This window comes from Lissotriton vulgaris, chromosome 4_1, assembly GCF_964263255.1.
Source record: "Lissotriton vulgaris chromosome 4_1, aLisVul1.2, whole genome shotgun sequence".
Taxonomy (NCBI): domain Eukaryota; kingdom Metazoa; phylum Chordata; class Amphibia; order Caudata; family Salamandridae; genus Lissotriton; species Lissotriton vulgaris.
The window spans coordinates 1674652734-1674679681 of NC_141691.1; the positions used below are offsets into that span (position 1 = coordinate 1674652734).

The window sequence follows — 26948 nt, forward strand, 5'->3', positions numbered from 1 at the left end:
GATCGATACCCAAAGCTGAGCACAACATCTTCACTATTTCGCTGTTAAAATGAGTTCCTCTGTCCGATTCCAAAGAGGATGGCACCCCAAACCTCGGTATTAATTCTCTAAGTAACAATTTCGCTACTGTAAGTGTATCGCACCTACGTGTAGGGTAAGCTTCAACCCATCTGGAAAATATGCAAACAATCACTAAAACGTATCTGAGTCTATTGCACTTAGGCATTTCTATGAAGTCAAGCTGCATTCTATTGAAAGGCCCCCCAGACCTCCCAATGTGACTCAATGTGACTGGTGTTCTCTTTCCCACGTTTAGTTGCTGACAGATCGCACATCGCTGACACACTGCTTCTGCCGCTACTCTAAACTTGGGGTTGAACCACATTTGTCTGAATACTCTCACCATAGCATTTCTACCTATGTGTGCTGATCCATGCAATTTCCTTGCCATTGGACTAACAAGTTCATTTGGTAACACTGCCCTCCCATCGGCAGAGATCCAAAAGTTCATCTCACTTCTAATACAAACCGCTGTTTCCCAACTCTTTTTCTCATCATCTGGCGCATTTTCCTGAACACTCCTTAGCTCATCCCACGTATCTACAGTATCTAACAACATTGTCAATTCAGTTCTTTCTTGGATTCCCCCCACTTTTACATCAGTGTGAGAATATCCCTGTTCTGCGCAGTAACGCGCTACTTCATCCGCATAGCGGTTACCTTGAGACACAAAATCTACATTTTTCGTATGCGCAGCACATTTGACAACTGCAATGGCTGTCGGGCCTTGCAATGCCTCTAACAAGAGTCTCACGAATTCTCCATTCCTAATGGGAGAACCCGAGGAGGTCATGTAACCTCTTTGAGACCATAACTGCCCGTAATCATGAACTACCCCGAAACCATACTGGCTATCGGTGTATATAGTGACTCGAAGTTTGTCGCCTGCTAAACAAGCACGCGTCAAAGCAACAATTTCAGCTACCTGAGCGGAGTGTACTCCTTCCAGGCAAGCGGCTTCTATTACTCTCGTAATTGTGCAAACTGCATAAGCTGCTCTCAGCTGACCGATATTGTCCCTTACACATGAACCATCAACAAAGAATATTTCATCAGGGTCAGTCAATGGCTCATCTACAATATCAGGTCTCGGTTTGGTGCATAGTTCAGTCACATCAAGGCAGTCATGATCTGTACAGATTTCATCTTCAATCTCATTTGGAAGTGGCATCAAAGTTGCAGGATTCAAGACGGAGCATCTTTTTAGGGTCACATTCTCGGCAGCCAGTATGACTTGCTCGTAGCGTGTGAGCCTACTATTTGTCAGATGCTGAGTCTTAGTCCTGGTCATTAACAACTCTACAGAATGCGGTACGTACACCACTAACTGATGTCCCATTACCACGCTTTCAGAACGTTCAATGCTGACACCCGTTGCAGCTACGGATTTGAGACATCCGGGCAACGCTGCGGCTACTGGATCTAATGTAGCCGAAAAATACGCAAAAGGCCTACGCGCATCTCCGTGTATCTGGGCCAAAACTGCTAACGCGCATCCCTCTCTTTCGCAGCAGTAAAGCAAAAATGGTTTTGTGTAATCAGGCATTCCTAAAGCCGGGGCGCGACATAAGTCCTCCCTCAGCTGCAAAAACGCCATCAAACAATCTTTGTCCCATGGTACCGGATCACTTACTCCTTTGTGCGTCAGTTGTAATAACGGTTTTGCCTTCAGTGAGAAATTAGCTATCCACTGCCGACAATAACCGACCATGCCTAGAAACATTCTGACTTCTCTTTGTGTTGTAGGCGCGTTCATTTTCATGATCGCCTCTATTCTGTCTGGAGACACCTTCCGCTTTCCCTTTTCAATCCTATGGCCCAAGTATTGCACTTCAGTCTTACAATACTGCAATTTACTTGGAGACACCTTGTGTCCGTTCTCGGCCAAGTGATTTAATAAGGTAATGGTGTCTACCTTGCAAGCTTCCTCAGTTTCTGACGCAACTAGGAGGTCGTCTATGTACTGAACTAGAACCGAGTTCTTGGGCAGTACTAGACTTTCAAGATTTCTCTTCAGTAGCTGGTTAAAAATCGATGGGCTCTCTGTATACCCCTGAGGGATACGACACCATGTTAAAACGCGATCTTCCAGCTTAAAAGCGAAAAGATACTGGCTCTCTTCATCTAAAGGAATTGAAAAGAAAGCCTGGCACAAATCTATCACGGTAAACCATTCAGCTTGGAACGGTATCTGAAATAATATCACCGATGGATTCGGTACCACTGGACAACATGAGACAACAATATTATTAATCTTACGAAGGTCCTGCACTATTCTGTATTTTCCACTAGGCTTCTGCAAACCCATAATCGGGGAGTTACATGGACTTCCCACGATCTCTTTCAGTATTCCCTGTTTAATCATGGATTCGATCACAGGCTTTATTCCTGCAATCGTCTCCGGTGTCAACTTGTATTGTGGTGTTCTTGGATATTCGGCATTGGGTCTTACCAAGATCTTTACTGGTTCTACCCCTTTAATCAATCCTATTTCCTCTCCAGTAAAATCCCACACCTCAGCTGACACTTTCTCCCTCAAGTCCTGTGGAAGCTCCTCCACTGTTAGGGTAGGATATAGTTCCACGCACTCTTGCGAGTTTACAACCTTAAAATCGGCATCCTCATCATTGGTCTGCACTTCTACTCCTTCAGGTGTGCAATGTATTGTGCAATTCAGTTTACACAACAGATCTCTTCCTAGCAAACACACAGGGCTAGAATCACAGATCACAAACTGATGTTCGTCACTGTAATTCCCTATCCTTACTGACACTGGTTCAGTCAGAGGATTCGTCATCCTCTTGTTTGCGACTCCTACCACCTGAATCGTCTCTCCCGATATTGGCAGACCTGGGACTACCGCTGATCTCAGCGTGGATCGAGTGGCCCCCGTATCCACCAAAAAGGTTGTAGGACATCCAGCTACTTCAGCCTCTACGTATGGTCCTCTCTGATCTACTTCCAGGGCTGCTCCTAGAGTACAGTCTTCTTCCCTATTCACTCGTTGCCCTGTAAGAGGATCAACGTAGTAGCATTCTTCACCTCCTACGAACAATGGCATTTGTCTATAGGTTTTCCCTCCATTTGTAATGCGAGGTGGTTGAGGAAACGGGGCTCGAGGAGTCTGAGTCCCCCCTTTGATAAACTTTCCCTTCGGGACTGCGGCTCCCTTAACCACGTTGTTCTGTACCTCTTCCTCCTCTTGTTCTAATTCCCCTGTCTCAACATTGTAAGGACACTCGCGTCGCCAATGTCCCACCTCATTACACTGATGGCACCTCGTTGTCTTTTTCAGTGTCGCAATATCCATTCTCGGTCTTGGTCTTTCCTCCTCATCTCTGCTCTGATTATTCTGTTTCTTTGCTTGCGTTCCTGTTCCCTGTTGCCGCTGTCCACCCTTTCCAGCTGCTTGCATTTGTACCAGCATTAGCTTTTCCTCGAGTTTCTTTGCTTTTGAATCTATTTCATCGCTACAGTACCTTGCATATCTCAGAATCTCATCTAAAGGTTTGTTCTGCCAACAGATCAAATGCTGTTGAATCATCAGGCTTATGTCTGGTCTCAATCCTAAAACAAACTTCGACACAAACTGTCCTATGTCTTTAGGATCCATTAAGTCTAACCCGCTATACTGTTTAAATGCTTTCAGTAGCCTCTCGTAGAACTCGTGAACCGTTTCTTTGGGCTCCCTTGTTGTTCGATCTATCTTAACCCAGTCTATGTCTTGCACTGGCACTTTCTCTTTTAGCCATGTTATTACTCTTTCGTATTTTTCCATGACTCTATCTGATGGACCATTTGTCTGGGTATCTCTCGGAGGCTCACAAGTGGGCCATTCAATACTAAGTTTGCATGCCGTCCACAAATCTCCGGGTACTACGATATCGAACAATGTGTTCAAATCGATCCACAGCACCTTAGAGATCTTCACGAACCTCTCTACCTGCTTGTACCACTCTACAGGGTTTTCTCTCAGTTTCGGGAAAGAATTAGTGAATGCTGCTAAATCCCCCCTACTCCAGGGCACATGAACGTAGTTTCCGTTCGCGATTTCTCGCAAAGGGAAAGCTTCCATTCGCATTAGGTCTGTATCCTGGGACTTCATAATTGTACTTCTTCTGACAGATCCCCTCTTGGACCATTTTTCCTCCCATCTATCCAGATCTTTCCATATCCTGATACACATGATCAGTTCCCTTATGTGTACTTTTAGGCCAATCGTTCTACGTTCATCCAGATCTCGGTCTGTGCAATTTAGCCTATGATTGGGCTGTAAAGCTTTAGTTCGTGACATGTCTATCATATACTTTTCCGCTAATTCAGATAGTTTTTCATGAGCTGCCCTTGCTTTCCGAGTCACATCCTTAGCTAAAAACAATATTTCATCTGGTGCGTACAGTTCCAACCTCTCTATTGCCACTGTGCCGTCTATTATTTCGTCCAAGTCTGATATTAAACTCATTACATCAATCCGTCTTGCTTTTATTTCAGCTCTCAGTATGTCAGTCCTAGGTGGTTCGCTCATACCCCTCTCACCTCCACTATGCGTCCTACGCCTAAACACAGGTGAGTTATGAGGAGTTTTTCTTCCATCTCTTTGTTCCCACCTCTCTAGATCCCAAGCCTTCCCATCTTCCCGTGGGGTGTGGTGGAACATTGCTCCATCCCCCACTTTTACATTCCGTCTTTTCGGCTCGGTTTCTCCAGATACGAGATAGGATCCACCATTCTGTTCCAAACCACTGTAACTCGCTTGCTGTCTGGTGTCGCTCAATAAACGATAAGGTCCTTCATGGCCCTCCATGCTCCCGTGATCTCGATCCTGATCACCAGAAGTATGGCGAGACGTTTCGCGACTCCCTATATTCTCATGACTTCGTTCGCGATCCCCGGATGCATGGCGAGACCCTTCGCGACTCTCCATGTTCCCGTGATTCCAATGTTGCACCGTTTCACCCGGGGTATGGTGAGTGCATCTAAAAGTATTTCGGTACTCCTGCGTCCTTCGTTCCCCCTCACTAAAGGTGACGCGAGGCACTTCGCCACACCCTGCACTCCTGTCGTCGCACATTTGCCTATTGCCGCTGATAGTAGGACAATTATTTCCTCTGCTTTCTTGGCTCCCTCTCTCCCACTCCGGGCTGCTTTCGCCAGCTCCACAATGAGAGAGGATCTTGTTATCCTGATCTCTCCACTCTGCTCCTGTTTCTAAACTTTTATTTCGAATCTCTTCGGCGGTATCCCATTCTTTCAGGTATTCCCTTAACTCCTTATAGGATTTCGGTTTTGGTCCCCTTAAGTCCATTGGCCCTCTTTGACCCCCCTGTTCTACCCAGGGACCTGTTGCGGCATCTAATGGGGTACTCCGACTCATCGGTGCTAGTATCTGCCTCTGAGGATTCATCATGGTATTCCTATTCTCCATCTCTGCCCTTTCCCTGTCCCATCGTGCCTGTTCCTCCTGCTGGACCCCTTCTGGGTTGTAGATTGACACAATAGGCCCTATGGTAACAGGTACCTGTAAAGCGTCTGGCATTTGGTACGACCTTGCATGTTGCGTTTCTGGCACCTTCTGGACCACTACTCTTCCCACTACTCTCTGTTCGGAACTAGATTGAGGTATTTCCTCATCTTTCTTGGTATCCCACTCCGTTACTGGGATCGATTTATTTTCCCCCCATCTAGCTCCGTCCCCTTGCTGTAGTATGGGACTTGCGGTTTCGCTGTTGTACGGAGGTGGTCTATCTGTTAATAGCCTCTCTATCAGATCCTCCTCCGTCTCGCTTTCCTCATCTTCCTCTAGAGGTTTCTTTTCTCCCGTAACTTCTAGCATCGGGTATAGTTTGTCTGCTTCTATCTTTTGCACCCTCCACTTTTTAGCTTCATCGTCCCATTTAGCATCCTGCACTGCCTTTACTGATCGTCTCACTCTTTCTTGGCGCCTCTTTACGCTCTTTTCGTGTGCTGCTCTAAACCATGCACTAAGGGCTTCAAACTGTGTTGGCCTCGGTAGAGGTCTCGTTGCAAGCATTACCGCTTTCAGTTCGTTCAACACGTCTAGTTTAAACGTTCCGAATCTCGGAAACGTCAGTTCCTTATTCCCTTCAGTTAGCCTATTCCACTCGGAGATCCATAGTATCGAGTGTAAGCCTACATTTACTGCCATATGATAAGCTGGTGTGCCTTCTGGTGGAGCTTCTTCTCCGGCATATAAATTTCTTCTATTCCTCCTAAAGATTGCTCTTAAACTCTTAAAATACTTCATTTTCTCTACTCTATTATTTTCCTCTTTCTCTTCCTTGTTTACGTCCCAATGATAAACCAACCAATCCTTACGCGGCTCTCGCTAATCAGCCTATCCCAGTACGACTCTATGCTGACCGACCAATCTCAGCGCGGCTCTACGCTGACGTATGACAAACTAACCAATCTCAGCGCGGTTCTATGCTGACGTCACTCGTTCCCTCTGCAGCAATTCCCCTTCTTTCTCAACTCGTCTCACGATCTTGCATGCGTTTTTCATTCATACGCAAAAAAATGACTACTTCCGTCCAAGCGATCACTTTTCTCTGACTGTACGGCCACAGTCTAACTGTAATTGTCACCTCAACTGACGAAACGTCTTTCCTCTCACGGTCAGACGATCGTCTTAACTGATAGGTTACTTACACACAGTAAACGTACGACCAGCGTCCGTTACTCATACACTCACTCTTACGCTCCCCCTATCATCGGTCTGTCGGGCGATCAATGGTACCTCATGACCCCCTTTCAATGGTAGACAAATTACTCTGGGTGTTCGATACACCCGAACCACTTAAGCTCTCCTTGAACTTAAGATTTTATCCGGTTGCGCGCGCTCACAACCTTCCCTCAATCACACTACAGGCATTCAACTCCGCTTGACATTACAACACAAGTACAACATAAAATACCGCAATCTTACAACGCATGACCCTTATACTCACTCTCGACCGACTCTGCTGCTTTTCTCTCGACACACCATCAGCACCTTCTTCGGCAGGGATTCTTCTTCTGGTCGTCGATGACTAGGGACCTTGGGGTAATCTAGACCTGACCTAGGTTGTCTTCCTCAAGAAGAAAACCATCTTTCTCTGCTACCAACTGCGGGGAATGAGATTTTGATATCAATTTATGATCAATTTAATAACTTATCTCATGCGTCAATTTTGGATCGGTTTTTATCTGTCATTGAGTAAAAGACAAACCCCGCATAGGTTAGATAAACCCCATAAACTGACGCAACTCTGAAGGACCACTGACAACTGATGAAATTTTAAAAGTTTTATATAAAATCAGAATTAAGTGCATATACAATCTTCTCAGGATAAGATCCAATAATTATACAAAAGAATACAATTAAAGTCAGTTCAAGAATCAGCAATTAAAGGCATCGATATGAAGTGGTTCCTTTGCGTCATCTACAGAAAGAAAAAAAAAATAATCTAGTTAAATCTGTCCCTACTCTATACTACGTGACATCCCTACTTCGCAAGTTCCTAACCTAAAAAGGTGTCAGCAGTTTGACTCCCAAAGAAGTTCAAACTCTCTTAGCCTCTAAAGGTAACTTAAGTTTAAGAAGCAGTACCCTTGCTGCCTACCCATCCGCTCTCTAAGGGTCCTCGGCCTACTGCTCTCTTGCGCTCTGATCTCACTCAGCGCATCTGCTCAAGTCATCTGCGCTTCGCCCTTCTCTCTATTCTCGCTCTGAGCAATTAGCTTCACCTTCGCTGTTCCCCTTCGCTAATCGCTATCTTCTCCCCGGGGTGCTGTCCCTAAAATACACAATCACAGTGTGGGTGGAACGCCCCTTCGACGCCCACCACGGACTTTCCCCGTGAGGTCATCTTCTAGCTTTTTCCTTGCTTCGTCTCTTTCCGTCGTCCGTTAAGTTGACCCTTCTTCTTAGACGCCATCTTCGTCTTCTTGTTGGTGACTTCACTTGACATTTCAGATCAAAAGTTTATAACCTTAGCAGAACTTTAATCTTTATGACTATGTATATAACCTTTCTTGGTCCTGTGAATGGTCATTTCAAAACAAGACTCAAATTCCAAGTGTCTCTTCTCACGTTTAGGCAATAAACCTTGTCCAGCATTGTCACCTTAAATCTAACAAGAACTAGACTCCTTGGCTCTCACGTTCACAGCAAGGCTATTCACGACTCCTGTGAGTCCACTAAATTACATACAGCGGACGACACTCCTGTGAACCCTTGGTCAGCCAGGTTAAAATCACAAATGACCTAAACTCTTCTAACATTCTTACAAGAAGCTTTCTCCACAGTATAACCTTTAACACACATTTCTATACAATCGCATTTAGCAAATCCTTTACGTATAAGTGAATACATTGTACATAGAATATAGATTACATAAAGTATAACTTTATATTCTCATTTGTTACATCACCGTGTATGCTCTCTGCACATTTCTCCATGTTACATTTTCACGCCGTTTCTCCATTTAAAGTTACACACGTATATGAATTCTACTTTGTACGTTCTACATTTCGTAAGCATTTCTACACATTTCTACATTAGCCCACTACGTATACGGGCCTTCTAAATCTAATGCATATTCAAGAGTAAATACAGTTACATTTGTTAACTTTATGCTATAAGCGTCCACTTCATGTTACGATATACATTTCATTCCTACGTTTTTACGATATACTTCTAAATATGGCTTGGATATACGTTTTATTCAAATTGCGCCCTCTCACCCATGACTGATTGATAGCTCACTGTGCTATATTAGAAGGATTGCAATGTATAAACTTCAATTAACAAATGAAACTCTGTGTCAAAAGCAGTAACCCAGGCATCTACATAAAATACAGCTATGTGATGTGATTTGCATTAGACACTTTAAACTTCTGAACTATTATTAGATAAAAGACAGATCCCCCCAGCAAGTGCATTAGCCATCAGAGTTATCTTACCATTATTATTATCCCCTGAAATTTGCAGGCCACACAAAGATATCTGAAGCAGATGCCTTAACCTCATAAGATATTTTAAAAGCAGCCTCTTTCTTATGAATTAAGTAAACTAGAGTTTAAAAAAAATAAAGGTATAGGTTGAATTTGAGACTCTGTTTTGCATGACTCCACCCCTTATGACCCCATCCCTTTTGCTTACTTTGCTATCCAATTTATGGGTTTCCAGAATATTTTTTATCAAATTGTAGCACTACAGCAATCACACTAATATCATGCTACATTATGGAGAATATAATAATCGGAACAAGAAGGTTTATTTTAATAACAGCAACATATATAACAATATGTAAATATCTCGAACGTATATCACATTCTCTCAATACGGGCATTCAAATAAGTAGAAAGCAATATTCATTATTTTAAGTGAAATCTCAAGGTCCTTGGACACTTTTTTACAAATCAACGTTTAATATTTTTTATTGTGTTACACTGAAACAGGGCAAACGCTCCTTAGAATGTTTTAACATAATTTCTGCATGATATTGCTTCTTTTTTCATTATTGTTTTGCCTTTCCCACCGGTACATAAAATGTTATTATTTAATTTTTCTCTGTTTTGAATCATCATGCTTTTTCTGTCTCCTATTAAAGTACTCAATTCAAAGACAAATCTACGTGAAAGAGCCATAACTTATTACCATCATTTAACAATCAAGCTGCCCTGCAGGGACGTTTTAAGGATTTTTTGGGCCGTGGGCCAAATGTATTTTGTGGCCCGTGATCCGACCAGCTTTGATTTTATGATCCAATTTCAGCTTTTTCATGCCCTCTTTGGTCAAATTCTAAATGTGTGTACATCTGATATTCAAGAATAGTGATGTGTGTTTTCAGTATTGTAACACAGCAGCAAGTCACTAATATTAATGGAAAAAATCTGTCACACTCGATTTTTCAAATGTGAGGTTCTGTATTGATCTAAAAGAAAGTTTTATATGAATGTTGCAGGAAACATAAACACATTTTGTCTGAAAAATGTATGGAATAGACTCTTACACATTAAAAATAAACGATACAAAGACGCTATTTACTACAAACTGTTTAAGAATTATTCAAGGTCACCAGGGCAAGACTCTCTGCAGGACAGAGCTGGCTTTGTCAAGGGTCCCCCTGAAAGGCTGGGGCCCTGGGCCAGAGCCCCCTTTGCCCATGCCTCTAAACGTCTCTGATTAGCCCTAAGAAGTGTTAAGGTGTATTTCAGAAGTCGTTGGCCTGGATACAAGCTGGTCGTAAAATTCTAACTCCTATACAAACTTCTGTTGGGGTGGGTGGAATTTGCGTAATCCCGTTACGCAAAGCTCTGCAAAACGGTAAATAATCTCCGCGAACACTTAGAAATTCTGCGAACACACGGAATTGCTTGTTCACAGTGCTTTTTTCCTGTTCGCAATCACTGTTTGCGTGCTCGGGGGGAAATATCTTGTGAACACGCATTTTGAGATCGCGAAAAAGCAAAACATTTCGCGAAGTTGCGGAACGCAGAATTTTGGGCAATTTCGCATACTCCGCGGAACGCGAAATTCCACAAATTCCGCGAGCGGAGCGGAATTTACTGCCCAGGCCTAAACTTCTGTTTGGGTAGGGGTGGAAAGTATATATTTTTTGGGTGTTAATCGTTCTTGGTATAGTGCGGTAAAGTTTATATCTCTGGCTAAATACCGATAAGGCAGACCTGCCAATATTTAATGAGGGGAAACGCCCGACAAGTAACGAGAGATGCGAATAATACTAACATGCATGTGTTATTCCCCATTGCCGAGGGCTCCTCTTGGAACAGGCGATAATTATCCCGCCCTAGAAAATCCGAACTTCGCGTGTCTGGTTTCATTGGATGGGATTATAATCACAGCCAACTCCTCAGCATAGTAACTGAGGCCTCTGTGTTTAGGTCTTAGATTTGGACTCTAACATGCATCTTCTGAAGATGATGAAATGAGGACTGGCTATTCACAACATTTCAAAGCAAGATTCAGACCTTGTGGAAGGTGTCTTGTTCACTCTTCAAAACTAATAATAAGGCTGAGATAACTCTGTTCACTTGTTTTCTTTTTTTCAGGTTGGAGAGGTCAATCCCGGCTTACAGAAAGTTATTGACGCCTTGAGCCTAATTCCCAACAAGGTAAGGTGACAGTGTGAAGGACCCAGTGAAGAGCAGAAGCCATGCACAGTGCAAGTGATGAAAAGACAACAGAGAAGGGTTGTGAGATCATTCACCTCATGTGCATATAGAATACACGGTGTGTTATTTCGGACTGCAGACAACACACTGAAGCCACAATCACATAAATAGTCAAAGTTGAAAAATATTCTTCTGACCGGAGAGTAGCGAGTAGGAACCACTGTGCCTAATTCACCATGTGAATAATGGTGTTCGGGCTCCAAAATTGTCACCTTACTGTAACGGTCTGTGAGGGCGCCCCTGCGGACACAGCTTTAGTAGCGGGGCCTTACAAGACAAAATAAGCAATTCCTCTATAAAAGACACTAATAAACTCACTTGCACAGTGGAACACCGAGGCTCCCACTCTCCACACTGTAAACTTTTAATGACCCCCGTGCCTGTAGGTCCTACTGATTTCAAAGAGATTTAAAATTGTAATGTGTTGTTTTATGTACGTCATACAATAACCAGTTTTACTTCGTTTCAGAGTCTAAAATGTACTTTGTGTTTTAAAAATTGTGGTTTTATTGCAATGGGTTTAGGTAACTATGCAATGAATTAATACATTCAAATTCAGCTCTGAATTGGGTAAAAATCTACCAAAATTGCTGCTGAGAGTAAAGTAAAGCAAGTAAATAAGGCTTTATTTCGATATAAAACATATCTTAAAAGCACCGACATTAAAACGACAGTAAAAAGACAGCTTGGAACCCTTAATCTCAACTGGATTTCAACAAGCTATCACAATTTCCTCTAAAACACAAGTTTACACATTCGGGTACATTAGTATTTCCCGAAGGGTAGTAAGCTATAATTACAATTTCCCTTTTTTTGGGCAACACAGGTTTACACATTAAATGTATTCTGTTTGTTAAAAGGTAAAAGAACTGTTATACATTAAAAACTTTAAGACAAGGATTAAACATTTTCTTTCAGCTTTTTTACTCTAATCGACCAAGCCCAACTTAAATATTTGGCCAGGCCAGTGGCACACAAAAGGCTAGAATTCGATGAGAGGATACGCAATGCTACAATGTAATCTCTGGTACCCAATGCTTTGCACAATGGTTTAAGCCAATAACCCCTTGGAACTCTGTAGGCCGGGCAAGCAAACAAGAAATGCGCCATGGACTCTATTCCTAGAGTGCAGCAGGGACAAGCAGAAGACGTTTTGAATTGGGGTTTCCAGCGTACAGTAAATTCCCTTATAGGTAAGGTACCGATCCTAAATTTAAAATACAGTGCCCTGTCTAGGGGTTTGTGGATAATATCTAGGTATGGCTCGGTAAACATATCGTCCTTAATCGTTAGGAACCTGTTTGTTACACTTCCCAACTTAGGATCACAGTTACGCTTGCTTGAAACCCAATTCCAGTAGAGGTTCTTTATTACTGCTTTTGGTGGGGCTGATTTATTCTCCCAGGACTCGCGAAGCCCCAGGTCAAACAGTAGGGACTTGACATCTTGGAGCCATTTGATTTTTTGCCAGCCCATAGTAGACATCACCTCTGCCAAGCCTTCTGCGTATTTGGCCAATTCTGGGACCCGCCACAACCGCGCCCACAATAGAAGTGGGCGAAGTTTTGCCAGGTCGCTAATAGCATGGCACCCAAGATCCAGCAACAAAATAGGCGTGCTCTGCGGGAGTGCCATTAATTCCCTTAGGAATCTATTTTCAGATTTGGTCAAATGCTACGTATTGCTAGAGACCCAAAGTTCTGCTCCATAAAGGGCTGCGCTTACCCCCCTGGCCCCGTATATATCGATTACTGGACCAATGGGTCTAATAGAAGCAGAGCGCAGTTCCTTTAAAAGGGCCCCCGTAACCCTCTTATGGCCCAATAACATCTTCTGCATGTGGGGATTCCACTTCATGGAATCCGAAAGTCGTATGCCAAGATAGTCGAATTCCATGACCCTCTCAAGGGGCTCAGAGTTTAAGACGGGGGGCCTACCCAGTTTTCTTGGCGGGTTCAGCACCAGATATTTAGTCTTGCTGGTGTTTATCACAAGCCCCCTTGAAGCGCAAAATATCTGAAAGCTATCAAGGAGGTTCTGGAGCCCAGCTGGGGATTTAGAAAGAAGAAGAGTATCATCGGCGAACAGGAGGGTTGGAATACGCTCGCCCGCCAGGGATGGTGCGCCAGACTGGATCTTCATTAAATGCTCCACCACTCCGTTCACATAAAGTGAAAACAGAGTGGGGGCAAGGAGGCATCCCTGGCGGATGCCCCTGTCCACCGGGATTCTTCTAGTCTTTTGCCCCTGGGTACCCCACCTCACTTGGGCAAAATTACCGTTGTGGAGTCGCACCAGCAATGACAAGATGTAACCTGGGATTCCCATTTCAGAAAACACTCCCCAGAGGAGAGCACGAGGCACCAAGTCGAAGGCCATCTTGAGATCTATAAATGCCAGGTAGAGGCTTCCCTTCTCAACAAGAACCGTTTTCCAATAGATGAGTAGAAGCCTGAAGGCCTGCTCAATCGTTCCTGTTCCAGATCTAAAACCCGCTTGGTAGTCCGAGAGAATCCTGTTATCATCAACCCATAGCAAGATTCTCATGAGCATCACCTTCCCAATAACCTTCTGGAGTCGATAAGGCTGATTGGGCGGTAGTTTGCAGGCTCGCCCCTATCTCCTTTTTTGAAGATCGGGACGACCTCTGCCCCCTTCCAGGACTGAGAGTAGTAAATATACCCGTCCTGGTCATCATGGTGACAGCATGTTCACTTTTGCTGGAATTCTTAAGTACTTCCTTACAGCCTTATGTAGCTGTGTATTTTGATAGTTTTACTACCTAATAATGTGGTACTTGTAGAGCCCTGCAAAAATGCTCAAACCAAACATGCTCTCTTCATCACTTTGCACAAGTTCTCTCTTCTCATCTAACCATTCTCTCTCTTCTCTTTCTTGTACCGCGCATGTCGCTTTTTCTCTATCTTCTCCCTCCTTCCCCCTTTCTTGAAGCCTTTATCTATCTGCCGAAAATAACCTCGGTGAACTGGGGTAAAGCGACAGACTCACCAGGAGTGGCTAGGGCCTTAAAACAGCCGCGCCCCCTTGGAGGGAGTTGCCGTGGGGCAGAGAGTAAACAATGCCCTGCATCGCAAAATGCGATGAAGCGCGCGCTACGAAATTCGTTTTATTAATGACATTTTTACTTACCTCCAATTATCCATATGCCGGTTTTTAGCACCCCCACCCTGCCCCTCCCCTGCCCCACCTCTCTGCCCCACGCCAACTCCCTCCACGGGCCGCGGCTAGAGCAACTTTGTGCTGGGCAAAGGCTTGCCCACTACTGTGATTGATTGTTACGCTCTAATCGGCTTCCTCAGATGGTATTTTCATGGATCTCTGCCCTTCCCCTCGGATTTCGAGAGATTACATAGGATTTCGCAGATAATTTCAGCACCACGAAGGCATTTAGGGTACGCAGGTATGATTTATTCCATTTGTAATGAATGTGTTATGGCTGAACATGATGTGTATTCATTTCATATTTAAATACGTTTATTCGACAAATGTCCATACAAAGAATACCATAAACAATAATTTACAGTTGTTTAAGATACTATCACTTATGAACTGTACAGAAACAACAGAAGCTCAGTGACAAAAGCTGTAACCCACTGAGCTATGCACATAAAATATTGTTTTTAAGTGCATGGTACATGTTCTTTGCAGCAGGCATATTAAACCTCTATGCCGCCTTAGAGGAATCAAAGCTGCCAATAGAAAAAACTACCATCTCTCTCTCCAGCAGGTATCTTGAAACTTTTATTGTTGCTTTGAAAACTGATGATTATTCAAGGAACTTTGCAGTGATTTTAAAACTGCTGAATGGGGACCCTCTGGGAATGTGTCATGGACCCCTAGGGTTCCAGGGACTCAGTTTGGGAACCACTGTATAGCACATAAAATAGCGAATATATTGTTCGAGAAATACCTAATATTCAATATGCAAGTATTTGCATATTAATATAGAGGAGCCAATGTAAAGAAAGTAGTTCTCAGTTTGCCAACATTAACTTTCTACACGCTGTATTGTCTTGAGGTGTTGCAGAAAATACACTACAAACGACACCAGCCCATTCGTATGCCTATCGCAACAACATACACTAAGACCTCCATTACGAGTGCCCCGGCCACAGATGTTAAAATCTGAAACATTGCAGAAAGAAATGTTATAGCCAGAGCTCGAGTCGGGGTCCTAAGCAGGTAGACGGCGTCCCCCCACTTATTTTACCGGGAAATCGATAACTATAAACAGCAACTGAGTGCAAGCCACCTTTTGTGACGTCACTTCCTGTCATGACGTCAAAGTCCCCCCACTTCTTTTTTTAGGACTTGTGCCCTGGTAATAAGTGAGGGATGTATTACTACCGCACAGCCCCCGTGTGCCCGGATTCTGCTGCCGCTGCCTGCTTGGCCCTCTTGCTGCCGCCTCTCCTTAGGGCCCCTGCTCTCCAGGCTTGCCCTCGCTCCCCAGGCTTGTCCTCGCTCTCCAGGCTTGCTCTCGCTCTCCCCTGCTCCGCTTTCCCGCTCTTTCCAACCCCCCCTCTGCTCCCCGCCGCTGCTCTCCTGCGGCCCGACCCCTTCTCCTGTCTCCCGCTCCCCATTTGCCGCCCGCTGCCGCCTCCCAGCTGCTCCTCCCTTCCACTTCGCCATAAATGGCGGGGATCGCGCGTACGCACAGCGGCCACGCACAGCGGCCACGCCCAGCGGGCGCGCCGATTGCGCACCAAAGGCAAGCCTGTCTGCACCAGAACCCCTGGACCCCGCCAGAGCCAGCCAACCCGACTGAGCTACGACGCCGCCACCCTCCACGCACCCAACACCGGCCGACATCCAGCCTGCTACCAAGCTGCCCCGAAACGCACCAACTGAGCCTTCACCTGCCACGCCTGCTACTTCACCTGCACTCGGTCCTGCACCGCGCCAGCCAAAACAGCCGCCAACAACAACCACCTCAAGTGCATCCTGCTCAACACCCGCTCCATCCACAGGCACGCCGTCGAACTATGGGACCTCCTGGACAAAACGGCACAAGACGTCGCCTTCTTCACGGGAACCTGAATGAACGCCTCCTCAGCCCCCGACATGGCCATTGCTATCCCGGACGGCTACAAGATCATCCGGAGGGACCGTGTTAACCAGACCGGAGGAGGCATCTCCATCGCCCACAGAAACACTATCCGCATCACGACCAACACTGACTACACCCTCGCCACCGCAGAGCACCTGCACTTCCAGATTCACACCGACCCCAAGGCCACCCTAATCTACAGACCACCGGGACCACGCTCACACTTCAGCGAGGCCATCGCAGACTTCATCAGCCCACTCGCCCTCGCCTCCCCCGACTACATCCTCCTAGGAGACCTCAATTTCCACCTGGAGAACGACCAGGACAACAACACCACCGCCCTGCTAGACAACCTCGCCAACCTCGGATTCAAGCAACTAATCAACACCCCCACCCATTACGCCGGCCACACGCTCGACCCTGTCTTCTCCTCCAGCAACCACTTCTCCTTCAGCCACACCACCAAGCTCCACTGGACCAACCACAGCTGCGTACACTTCAACTTCAGGAAAACAACGACCCACCACCGACCTCAACAAACCCCCTGAAGATGCTGGAGCAAGATCACCACCGACCAAATCACCACCTCCTTGCGCCTAAACCCTCCCACCAACACCACGGACCCCAACGAAGGAGCTCGCAACCTCACACAGTGGATCACTGACTGCGCCGACACCCTTGCTCCACTGAAAAAACCTCCCAACAACCTCAACAGCAAGAAAGCCGCGTGGTTCACCATCGATCTCAAAGACTCCAAGAAATCCTGCCGTGACCTTGAGAAAGCCTGGCGCCACAACCAGTCAACGGACAACATGACAGCCCTCAAGAACGCCACCCGCAAACACCACCAGCTGATCCGCACCACCAAAAGGTCATCCTTCAGAGAACGACTGGACAACAACACACACAACAGTAAGGAACTCTTCAACGTTGTGAAAGAACTCTCCAACCCCAAGGCCAGCAACAACGACATCACGTCTTCTCAAGACCTCTGCAACTCTCTGGCCACCTTTTTTCACCGTAAGATCGTCGACATACACAACAGATTCGGCGCTCAGAACAAGTACCCCACCACCGAACCTACACCCCCCACCACCACCATGTGCGCCTGGACTCAGGTCAGCACGGAAGATACCACCCACACGATAAACACCATTCACTCGGGCTCTCCAGCCGATCCCTGCCCACACCACATCTTCAACAAAGCTGACTCCATCATCGCACCCAAACTTCGGGACATCCTCAACAACTCCTTCATATCCGCCACCTTCCCGGAGACCTGGAAGCACGCAGAGATCAACGCCCTCCTGAAGAAACCCACCGCAGACCCCTCAGACCTCAAGAACTTCCGCTCCATCTCGCTCCTCCACTTCCCTGCAAAAGTCATCGAGAAAACCGTCAACAAACAGCCGACAGCCTTTCTGGAAACAAATGTCTCCCTCGACCCATCGCAGTCCGGATTTCGAGCGAACCACAGCACCGAGACCGCCCTCATCACGGCCAACGACGACATCCGGACCCTGCTGGACAGCGGAGAAACCGCCGCCCTCATCCTGCTCGACCTTTCGGTTGCGTTCGACACGGTCTGCCACCACACCCTGACAACACGCCTCCGCCACGCCGGGATCCGAGGAAAGGCCCTTGAATGGATCACCTCCTTCCTCTCCGACAGAACCCAAACAGTCCGTCTCCCGCCCTTCCTCGCAGAAGCCACCAAGATCATCTGCGGCGTACCTCAAGGCTCCTCGCTCAGCCCCACCATCTTCAACGTCTACATGAGCCCCCTCGCAGCCATCGGACGCAAGCACAACCTCAACATCATCTCCTACACCGACGATACCCAACTGATCCTATCTCTCACCAACTACCCCACCTCCGCCAGAGCCAGCTTCCAGGACGGAATGAAAGACATCGCAGACTGGATGAAGCTCAGCCACCTGAAACTGAACTCAGACAAGACGGAAGTCCTCATCCTCGACCCATCCATCTCCGCCTGGGACGACTCCTAGTGGCCCCCTGCTCTGGGCCCCCCACCCAAGCCCACGGACCACACATGCAACCTGGGCTTCACCTTTGACTCCTCCCTCACGATGGCCAAGCAAGTTAACGCTGTTACCTCCTCCTGCTTCAACACTCTCCGCATGCTCCGTAAGATCTTCCGCTGGATCCCCACTGGAACCAGGAAAACGGTCACCCAGGCCCTCGTCACCAGCCGTCTGGACTATGGGAACCCCCTCTACGCTGGGACCGCCGCCAAACTACAGAAAAGACTCCAGCACATCCAGAACGCCTCAGCACGACTCGTCTTGGACATCCCCTGACACAGCCACATCTTCGCCCACCTGAGGGACCTGCACTGGCTCCCCGTCAGCAAAAGGATCACGTTCAGACTCCTCACCCACTCTCACAAGGCTCTCTACGACTTGGGCCCGGAATACCTCAACAACCGCCTCACGTTCTACACGCCAACCCGCCAGCTCCGCTCCGCCAGCCTCGCCCTTGCCACCGTTCCACGGATCCGCAGAACCACCAGGAAGGAAGATCCTTCGACTACCTGGCGGCCAAGACCTGGAACACCCTCCCCACCCACCTACGACTCACCCAGGACCATCTCTCCTTCAGGAAGCAACTCAAGACCTGGCTTTTCGAGCAGTAGCAGCCCCCCCTCCCCCAGCGCCTTGAGACCCTAGCGGGTGAGTAGCGCACAAATACTCTTGATTGATTGATTGATATTACCTGTCCTGATTTCAGCCCTTCAAAATGGGTTAAATGATTCATATTTTGGCGCTTTCTGTATCGAAATATACATATCCTTTTATTTTAAGGCATTGTCGTGTGGTAAACATCGGCAGATTTGATCTGCAGATATCTACATGCAGATAAAAGAGGGGGTGCGGATTTTATCCTACCTGGAAATTATCAGGTGCAGGAAACACAATGATAGTGTGACCCGTACACAAGCTGGTGTTACAAGGCACTCAAAACCAAGGCTTTCGTCTTCAGCTCCATGTTTGCCCTCAGACTATAATAACGTATGTATGAACAGACAGAGGACTAGATAATGAAGCCAGTTGAAACCTACTGGCGCGTTTGATACTCCTGTAGCATGAAATATGTAACACCAATACACAACTTTGAATCAAGGCTTGTCGCTGCTCACAACCATCGCCATGTTTCATATATAAACATAGAGACACATAAATGTATAAGAGTAGAAGGTAGATAAGGACTATCAGTCCTGCTTAGTTTTCTGGTTTCTCTTCTTATTGCAACACTTTAATTATGCTTAGTCTCTGGGTTCGTCTTAACTCTTGACAGAAAGAATTGGATTAATAGTCATTGAAGACAGACTGGGAACAGCAGCCTCCTTTAATGTGCCAGTTTCCCTGCCCGCTGCAACCCCAGATTCTTCTTGGACTTCCGAACGATCTCTGCCCTCACACAATAATCAGTCTCAAAACATGCCCTCATTTTGAGACTCAATCTACATCATATATATATTTACACCAAGCAATTCCAAAGCAATCCCAAAGCAAAGCCAAAGGCTTAGGCTTTTTTGCAAACAGTTCAATACTTTAGCACAATGATATGAAGGACCTGTTTGTGCTTTATTAGATGTTAGATTTTGTGTGACCACTTAGCCTGTTCCTTCCCCACTATGCTGCATTACCATTGACTCTGTCATTAAAGGGAGACAGATACCTCTGACTCATTAAATCTGCCCATTTCCATGCAGTGTGCAAACCAACTTACTACTTGCTCCACAATGTCTTTTTGCTTTCACAGCTCGATTATATGCCATATAAATGTAAGAAGAGAAAGCAAAGTAGGAAAAGAAGGCAATATTAACCTTCTGTCCTCCTTGGTTTTCCCTTTCTCCTGCTTCCTGCCACCCCATAGATTATACTTAGGGTCTTATTACAAGTATGGTGGCCCTCTGGCTGACGTACTTGCTATGGCGGTCCGACCACCACAAACCACTGCGGGTCCGCCAGCCATATTTCGAGTGTGGCAGCCAGACCACCACTGGACCGCCACATCCAGTGGGATCCCGCGGCGGTGGCAAAGCAGAAAGGGATATGCTGGCAGTGCTGATGCGGCACAAGCGAGCATGTTCCTATTAGCATTTCCAACACCTATTTCATGGTGGTGAGCCTGACATGAAAAGGGTGGCAGAGATGCAACTAAGGGGACCTAACAGGGCCCCCTGCTGCTTCTGGGAACGGGGTGTGCATGCGGGGGGCACATGGTGTGCCCCCTGGAATTGCATCCCATTCCTGCACCGAGTGGCATACACCATGCACAACAAGGTGCAGGCCACACCATGCAGGAACATGATGCAGGCGCTGTCACGCGGAGTGTGCTGTTGAGGCTCTCCTATGAACCTAACACAGTCGACCCTGTAAGATTGCAGCAGAACCCACCCGTCCTGGATTCAATTCAGAATCCGGCAGGCAGACGCACCACAGGCTTGGCAGTCCTCCTGCCAGCGCAGTGGTGGCGGTGCTGCAGGAGGACCGCCAAACTCATGATAAGACTCTTAGTCTAAAGGGGTTCTTTAGTTTTTCACCATGATATGAAAACAGCTAATTCGAAGAAAATGGGTCTGCAGGCACTATTGGTAACACGGTTTTTGTTTGTGTGCCTAACATTAAACTAATGTATCGTTGCAGATTATAAAGGAGTGTTTTTTCCATCGATAGTGCTAGACATTAAAAAGAAAACATTGAGTAGGATTCCAAAGCCAGAAGGCCAGTGAAAGTTTGGAGTCGTGAAAAAAACAGATCTTACCCACGCATCTATAGGAAACAACTCCTAGTTTGTCAGTCCATTTTTTTTGTTTTGCAGAAATAAACTCCCACTTTGGAGGTTTGTTTCTGCAAAAGAAAAACAAATGCTGGCCACCCACCATATTTGGTTGCTTCCGGCCTTGGTTTCAAGGAGTTTCATGGCTTTATTGTAAGTATTATGGTCAAATGATCCCCGTGGTCTTTGTTGAGATCAGTAAGCATGTTAGACAGTTTATTTTTTATATTTATTGAGAGTTTTTATATAGCTCGTACAAGACACAAGAGCATCAGATCGGAGTGCATTAGAGTGTATAAGGCAAAGGAATAACAAAGAGCATCAGAAGGCAAAAGAGCATCATAGATCACTTTACACAAAATGGATAAAGGACATTAGGGACTATAACGAGGTCAGTTAATCTACAGTGAAAATAAGCTGGAACAGATCGCAAAGACTACTGAATCTAAATAAGAAATATGAATAAGAAGGTACAAAGTCATCATATTAAAAGGAAGTAATTGGTGGATAATTAGATAAAAACAATTACAAGTGTGCCAAGTATAATTGCCATTTCAAAATGAAAGGAAATTCCAAGTAAGTATGTCGTGACAGAATAGAAAAAGATGCGCAAAAACAAGGGATTACAAAAAAGAATGGGGTGACCCTGTGTCCCTCAGAACCTGAAAATAAGTTATAAACAAAACAATGGTTCTATCGTGCAAGCACAAATATTACTTTAAAACAGCCAATACGATTTCCTAGGTAGTTTTATGCAATTTTTTATGGCACCGAATGACTTAAGGAGCACTCACAGGACAAACACAAACGAACTGGACAACATTTTTTTGGGTAATTGCATCATTTATATATGCCCACAATTCCATATAAAGGCTGTCAACACAGTGGCAAAGTTCAAGGTGGTAAGTGGTTAAGTGACATTTTGTGCTCAGTGATAGAAGTGGATTATGTACAAGGTGAATAAAAATGATTTTTGGGTCCTGTGTGTGTTCCTTAAGCCATTTGGTGTTATACAAATTTGCATAAAACTACCTAGGAAATCGTATTGTCTGCAAAAACAAGGGAGGGCAGAGCCGCCTGGCGTACTGTAAATAGCCTCATTAGAGTTGTGCAAAGGAGCGGCTGAGTGTCTGCATAATGTTACGAGTAAAGTGAGTGTTCGGTTGGATTCTACTGCGGACAGAAATTGCTCTGTTGCTGGAATAAATGGATGGGAGTTGCTAGTAGACGACCATATAAAGATTGCTGTAGGAGCAGCTATAGTCTCCATGGATAAGGAGAGCAGATATATCTAAGACCCTGAAGCCGTACTCTAACCAAGTAAAGAGTCAGTTGTATCCCAAATATTTATGATGAATTATTAATAATGGTGTAACGAAACATTGGTAGACACTTCCCATCAAATCGCAGTCTTTCGAGAGGTTGTGGTGCTGTATAAGAAGTAACATACGAATAGTAGAGCGGAAAGTGTGCTAGTAGTGACTGTGAGACCGCAACTTAAAATGAGACTGCTCCTTTTCATCAAGTGTAATAAAACCTAATAAAAAAAACACTGAAACTGTGACTTCTCCTGTTCACCTTTTCTCTATGGTAATAGCAGTATCAGACTGGATGACCTCTAATTGCCTCCAATGCAACGTAGGCAAAACTGAGGCCAATTTTGTTCGGGGAGGCACCTCTCCTGTGGTCACCAGATTGGTGGCCTTTAGACCTGGGGCCTGCTCCTTGTCCTAAGCAGATAGCAAAGAATCTAGGAGTACGTCTAGACCAGGCCTTGCTACTAAAAGAACATGTTAATCAGGTGACCGGGTCTTGTTTCCACACTATCGGACTCTTAAGACGAATCTTTCCATTCCTGCCTGATCAATATAGAAAGACCCTAGTTCAGACCCTTGTAATAAGTAGGTTAGACTACTGCAATGGCCTTTACATCTCTGCCAATGAGGAACAACTCAGTAGATTACAAGTGGTCCAGAACACCGCAGCAAGACTGGTCCTTAATGCCCCGGCCAGATCCCCCTCCCGTCCCCTCCTTGATACACTCCACTGGCTTCCAGTACGACAACGTATCAAGTTTAAGATTTGCTGTACAAATTTTAAATGTCTCTCTGGCTCTGGACCAAAATACCTGACAGAAATATTTATCCCCTATAGGCCTGAACGTGTTCTACGCTCCAGCAACCAAATGCTCCTTCAGGTACCACGTGTAAGGAAAGTAAGACAGGGAGGTCGAGCCCTGTCCTACAAGGGTCCCATGCTATGGAACTCGCTCCCCTTTATTCTGAGACAGGGCACCAACTTCCAGAGTTTTAAGAAATCCCTCAAAACCCATCTTTTCCCATCCATGTAATCACAGCACACCTCCCTGCGCAAGATTGGGTAACATAGCCTTGGCATAAGCGCGGAGATACCCTCTAGGGGGTCGATTCCTGCGCTATATAAGAAAATAAATAAATAAATATTAAACGGACCACTCTTAGGAACGTAAAAAAATAAAGCTTGGAATCATGTCTTTGATATTAGTTAATGCATACATTCATCCTAAACGATCTGAAAAATCAATAGTTATCCAAAGTTAGGAAAAAGGTTTGAATAATATTTAAGGACAATGTAACTCCAATGCTGGTTACAGTGAGTTTAATTTTATATTTCTGGGTGATCTTGATCATGATGCATCATGGGAGTGGGTAGGTGGTGTACAGAGCTTCCCTTTTGCATCTGTGGTAAAGCAGGAGATGGTTGTCAAATGAAAAGCCTGTTAAGCCTGGTTTAAGGTCTAGAATTGAAGGCACTGAACAGCAGAATATAGCTAAACCTACTCTCAAGCTTCACTTAGTTCTCAGCAAAGAGGACGCAGTTTTAGATTAGGCTATCCTTTTTTAGGTTGTTACATTATTATGACTTGAATGACGTACCAATTAGAGTTGAAATTAATCATGCCACCCAAGAAATCTGTATGACCCCATTAACCTCTAAAACAAACCCAACTTAGGGGCCGATTAGGATTGCGGTGAATCTGCATCCTCCGGGCCGGCGGAAGCCACCGCAGGCCCGGAGGATGCGGATTCACTGCTGCGGTGATTCTAAAGACCCCCGCCAGATTAGGATGGCTGGGGGGTCATCGGCAGATGGGAAGACCGTCCGCCGCTTTCCCGCCGCAGTCGCCTTCCGACCGCGGCGGAAAAGCTCTAATATGGTGGCGGTGTCTATCAGACACCGCCAGCCATATTAGGATTTGCATTGGGACATGCCTTTCTGTGGCGGCAATGCCGCCACGAAAAGGCATACGGTCTTTTCTTTGGGGGCTCGTTGCGGGCCCCCAGGGTGAAGGGGGGGTGGGTGGTGCACATGGGGGGTACCTATGGTACTCCCCTGTATTTACATGCACAAAGCGGCAGGTACTGTGCGGTGCCTGCCGCTTTGTGCATGTCAATGTAAAATATGCTTTTTTAACCTTGCGGCGGTTGCTGCATCAAGCAGCACCCGCCGCAAGGTTAAAGATCGAGGATGTGACCGCCAGGGTGGTGGTCACATCCTAATAGCACCGGAGGGACTGCCGCTGCCCCTGTGGACGGTCCCTCCACCTCGGGGGTGGCGGACGGACACATGTCTGTCCGCCATCCTAATGACGCCCTTAGTACCCTGGAGGGATTGAACGCTGGAAAATAATGAAATAGTCCCTTGGTTGTTTAAAACATATTGGCAAGTAGATAGAGTCTGAATGGTCAAAACACACTCTGCGTTTTTTAGATTTTTGCAGTAAAAGGAAAGAAAGAAGCGATGGGTGGAATGCTTAAATTAATCTCAACCACTGGCAACTACTAGAGGCCACATACCAGTCCATTGTTTGTGTATCCACTATGTCACCTAAAATTAGACCCAGCTATAAGCAAATCAATTGATTTGTAATAGGAACAGTCCAGCTCGAACTGCTAAAGCAGGTCCTTTCTGAACTGGAACACAAGCAACCCACGAGCAGTTTTGCCCTAGTTGGGGCTCTTCAGTCAGGTGCAGCTTGTTTGCAGTGCACAGTGAGTACAGCACAACTATCTTGGCATACCCATCACACTTAGGCCATTGCATTAAAGTAAACAAAAAAGTGTTGGGTGAAATGCTCAAATTATTCACAGCCACTCGTAATTATTTGGTGCTGCATCCCAGTCAATCATTTAATCCCATGCTAACAGCGCCATTGGACTCAAGCTATATCCAACTGACGAGCCCCAAGTAGGGCAAAACCCATCTGCATTTTTTTGTGGTGCCTGGAAATTCAGGACAGACTGTTCCCATGAGAAGCAGAGTTGATACTGATTTGCGTAAGTAAGATGGGACTTTGTGTAGGGTTGCATGGTGGGTAAAAAATAATGGCCTTGAATGTGTACTCAAGCAATTGCCAATGGCTACCATTAATTTGAACATTCCATCCAACACCTTGTTGTAAATGACGTCCTGATTTTGATGAGTATACCAAACATTGATTGCACTCTCACTGTGTCACAGGACTCAAGCTACACTCAATTGATGAGCCCCATACTGGGGCAAAACCCATCTGGGGTTGTTTGTGATCCCTTCTGAATGGGGTCTCACCTTGCAGCATGAAATGGGAAGTTTTCATGAAGAGCAGGGTCAATAGTGATTTGCATAAGGCAGACCTTTGTCTGGAGTGGCAAGGTGGGCAGAAAAAGATGGACTTTAATGTGGTCCAAGTGATTTCCAGTTGCTGAGATTAATTTGAGAATTCCATCAAGCCCCTTGTTGTAGATTACGCCTTCAGTATGATGGTTATTTCCTGACATGGGTCTCGTGATCAGTGTGCCGCAGGACTCCAGCGAAAACCCTACTGATGAGCCCAGAGTAGGGCAAAACTGGTTTGGGGTTGCTTGTAGCACCTTCTGGATGGGGCCTCAACTTGCAGTATTTGACGGACTGTTCCCATGAGAAGCAGGGTCAGTACTGATTTGCATAAGGTAAACCTTTGTCTAGAGTGGCATGGTGGGTGAAAAACATGGACTTGAATGTGAACCGAGTGGTAAATGTGTAACTGAGATTTATTCAAGCATTCCTTCCTTCACCTTGTTGTTAGTTAGACTTTGGCAGATAGGGTATTGATCCCTAAATGTGGTGGAGTGATGCGGTCCATCAAACTCAGGGTTCTCCTGCTCTATTTAGAGGCAAAGGAACGGCCATGTTTCTAACAATGGGTCTATCTATCTATCTATCTATCTATCTATCTATCTATCTATCTATCTATCTATCTATCTATCTATCTATCTATCTATCTATCTATCTATCTATCTATCTATCTATTCTTATATCTATATTTTTACCCAGTGGCAGGTGCCACTGGGTATTTATTTATTTAATGAGTTTGATATAGTGCTGGCTGGACCTGTGGGTATCAGAGCTCTTTACATTAGGTTACACCACAGCGAGTTGCAAGTTACCAGTTTAAATAAGTTACATAATGATTACATATAGAAAAGCAAAGAGTACAGTCATGGAACAGTGACATAAATGACAGTTGCACGGAAATTAACAGGGAAGGTGGAAAAATCAAAAAGGGAGGGACAGAAGGTAGAGGGGGACAAAAGTAGTGTAATGAGAGAGGGTGCGGGGATATGAGGGGATGGAGAAAAGGCAAATAAGAAAGAGGGAGAGACATTTGAAGATTGTCAAAGGGGGAACGAGGGAAAGGGTAAAGGACGAAGGTTCGACAAGATGGCGGGTCTGGGAGCGGAGAAATCGGCGGAGGACAGCAACAAAATGGCGGGCAGGGCAAAAGATAAAAAGTCATAAAGTCCATAAAAGTGAC

General features: G+C 45.7%; 1 protein-coding gene across 1 annotated transcript in view; it reads left to right on the forward strand.

The window, feature by feature from the left end:
* Positions 1–26948, forward strand: part of LOC147724394 (carbonic anhydrase 2-like) — a 161186-nt gene that overhangs the window by 114703 nt on the left and 19535 nt on the right. Inside the window, exon 5 of the mRNA XM_086965954.1 lies at positions 11137–11199. Coding sequence (XP_086822080.1) covers positions 11137–11199 — 63 coding nt within the window. The remainder of the gene's footprint in view (positions 1–11136; positions 11200–26948) is intronic.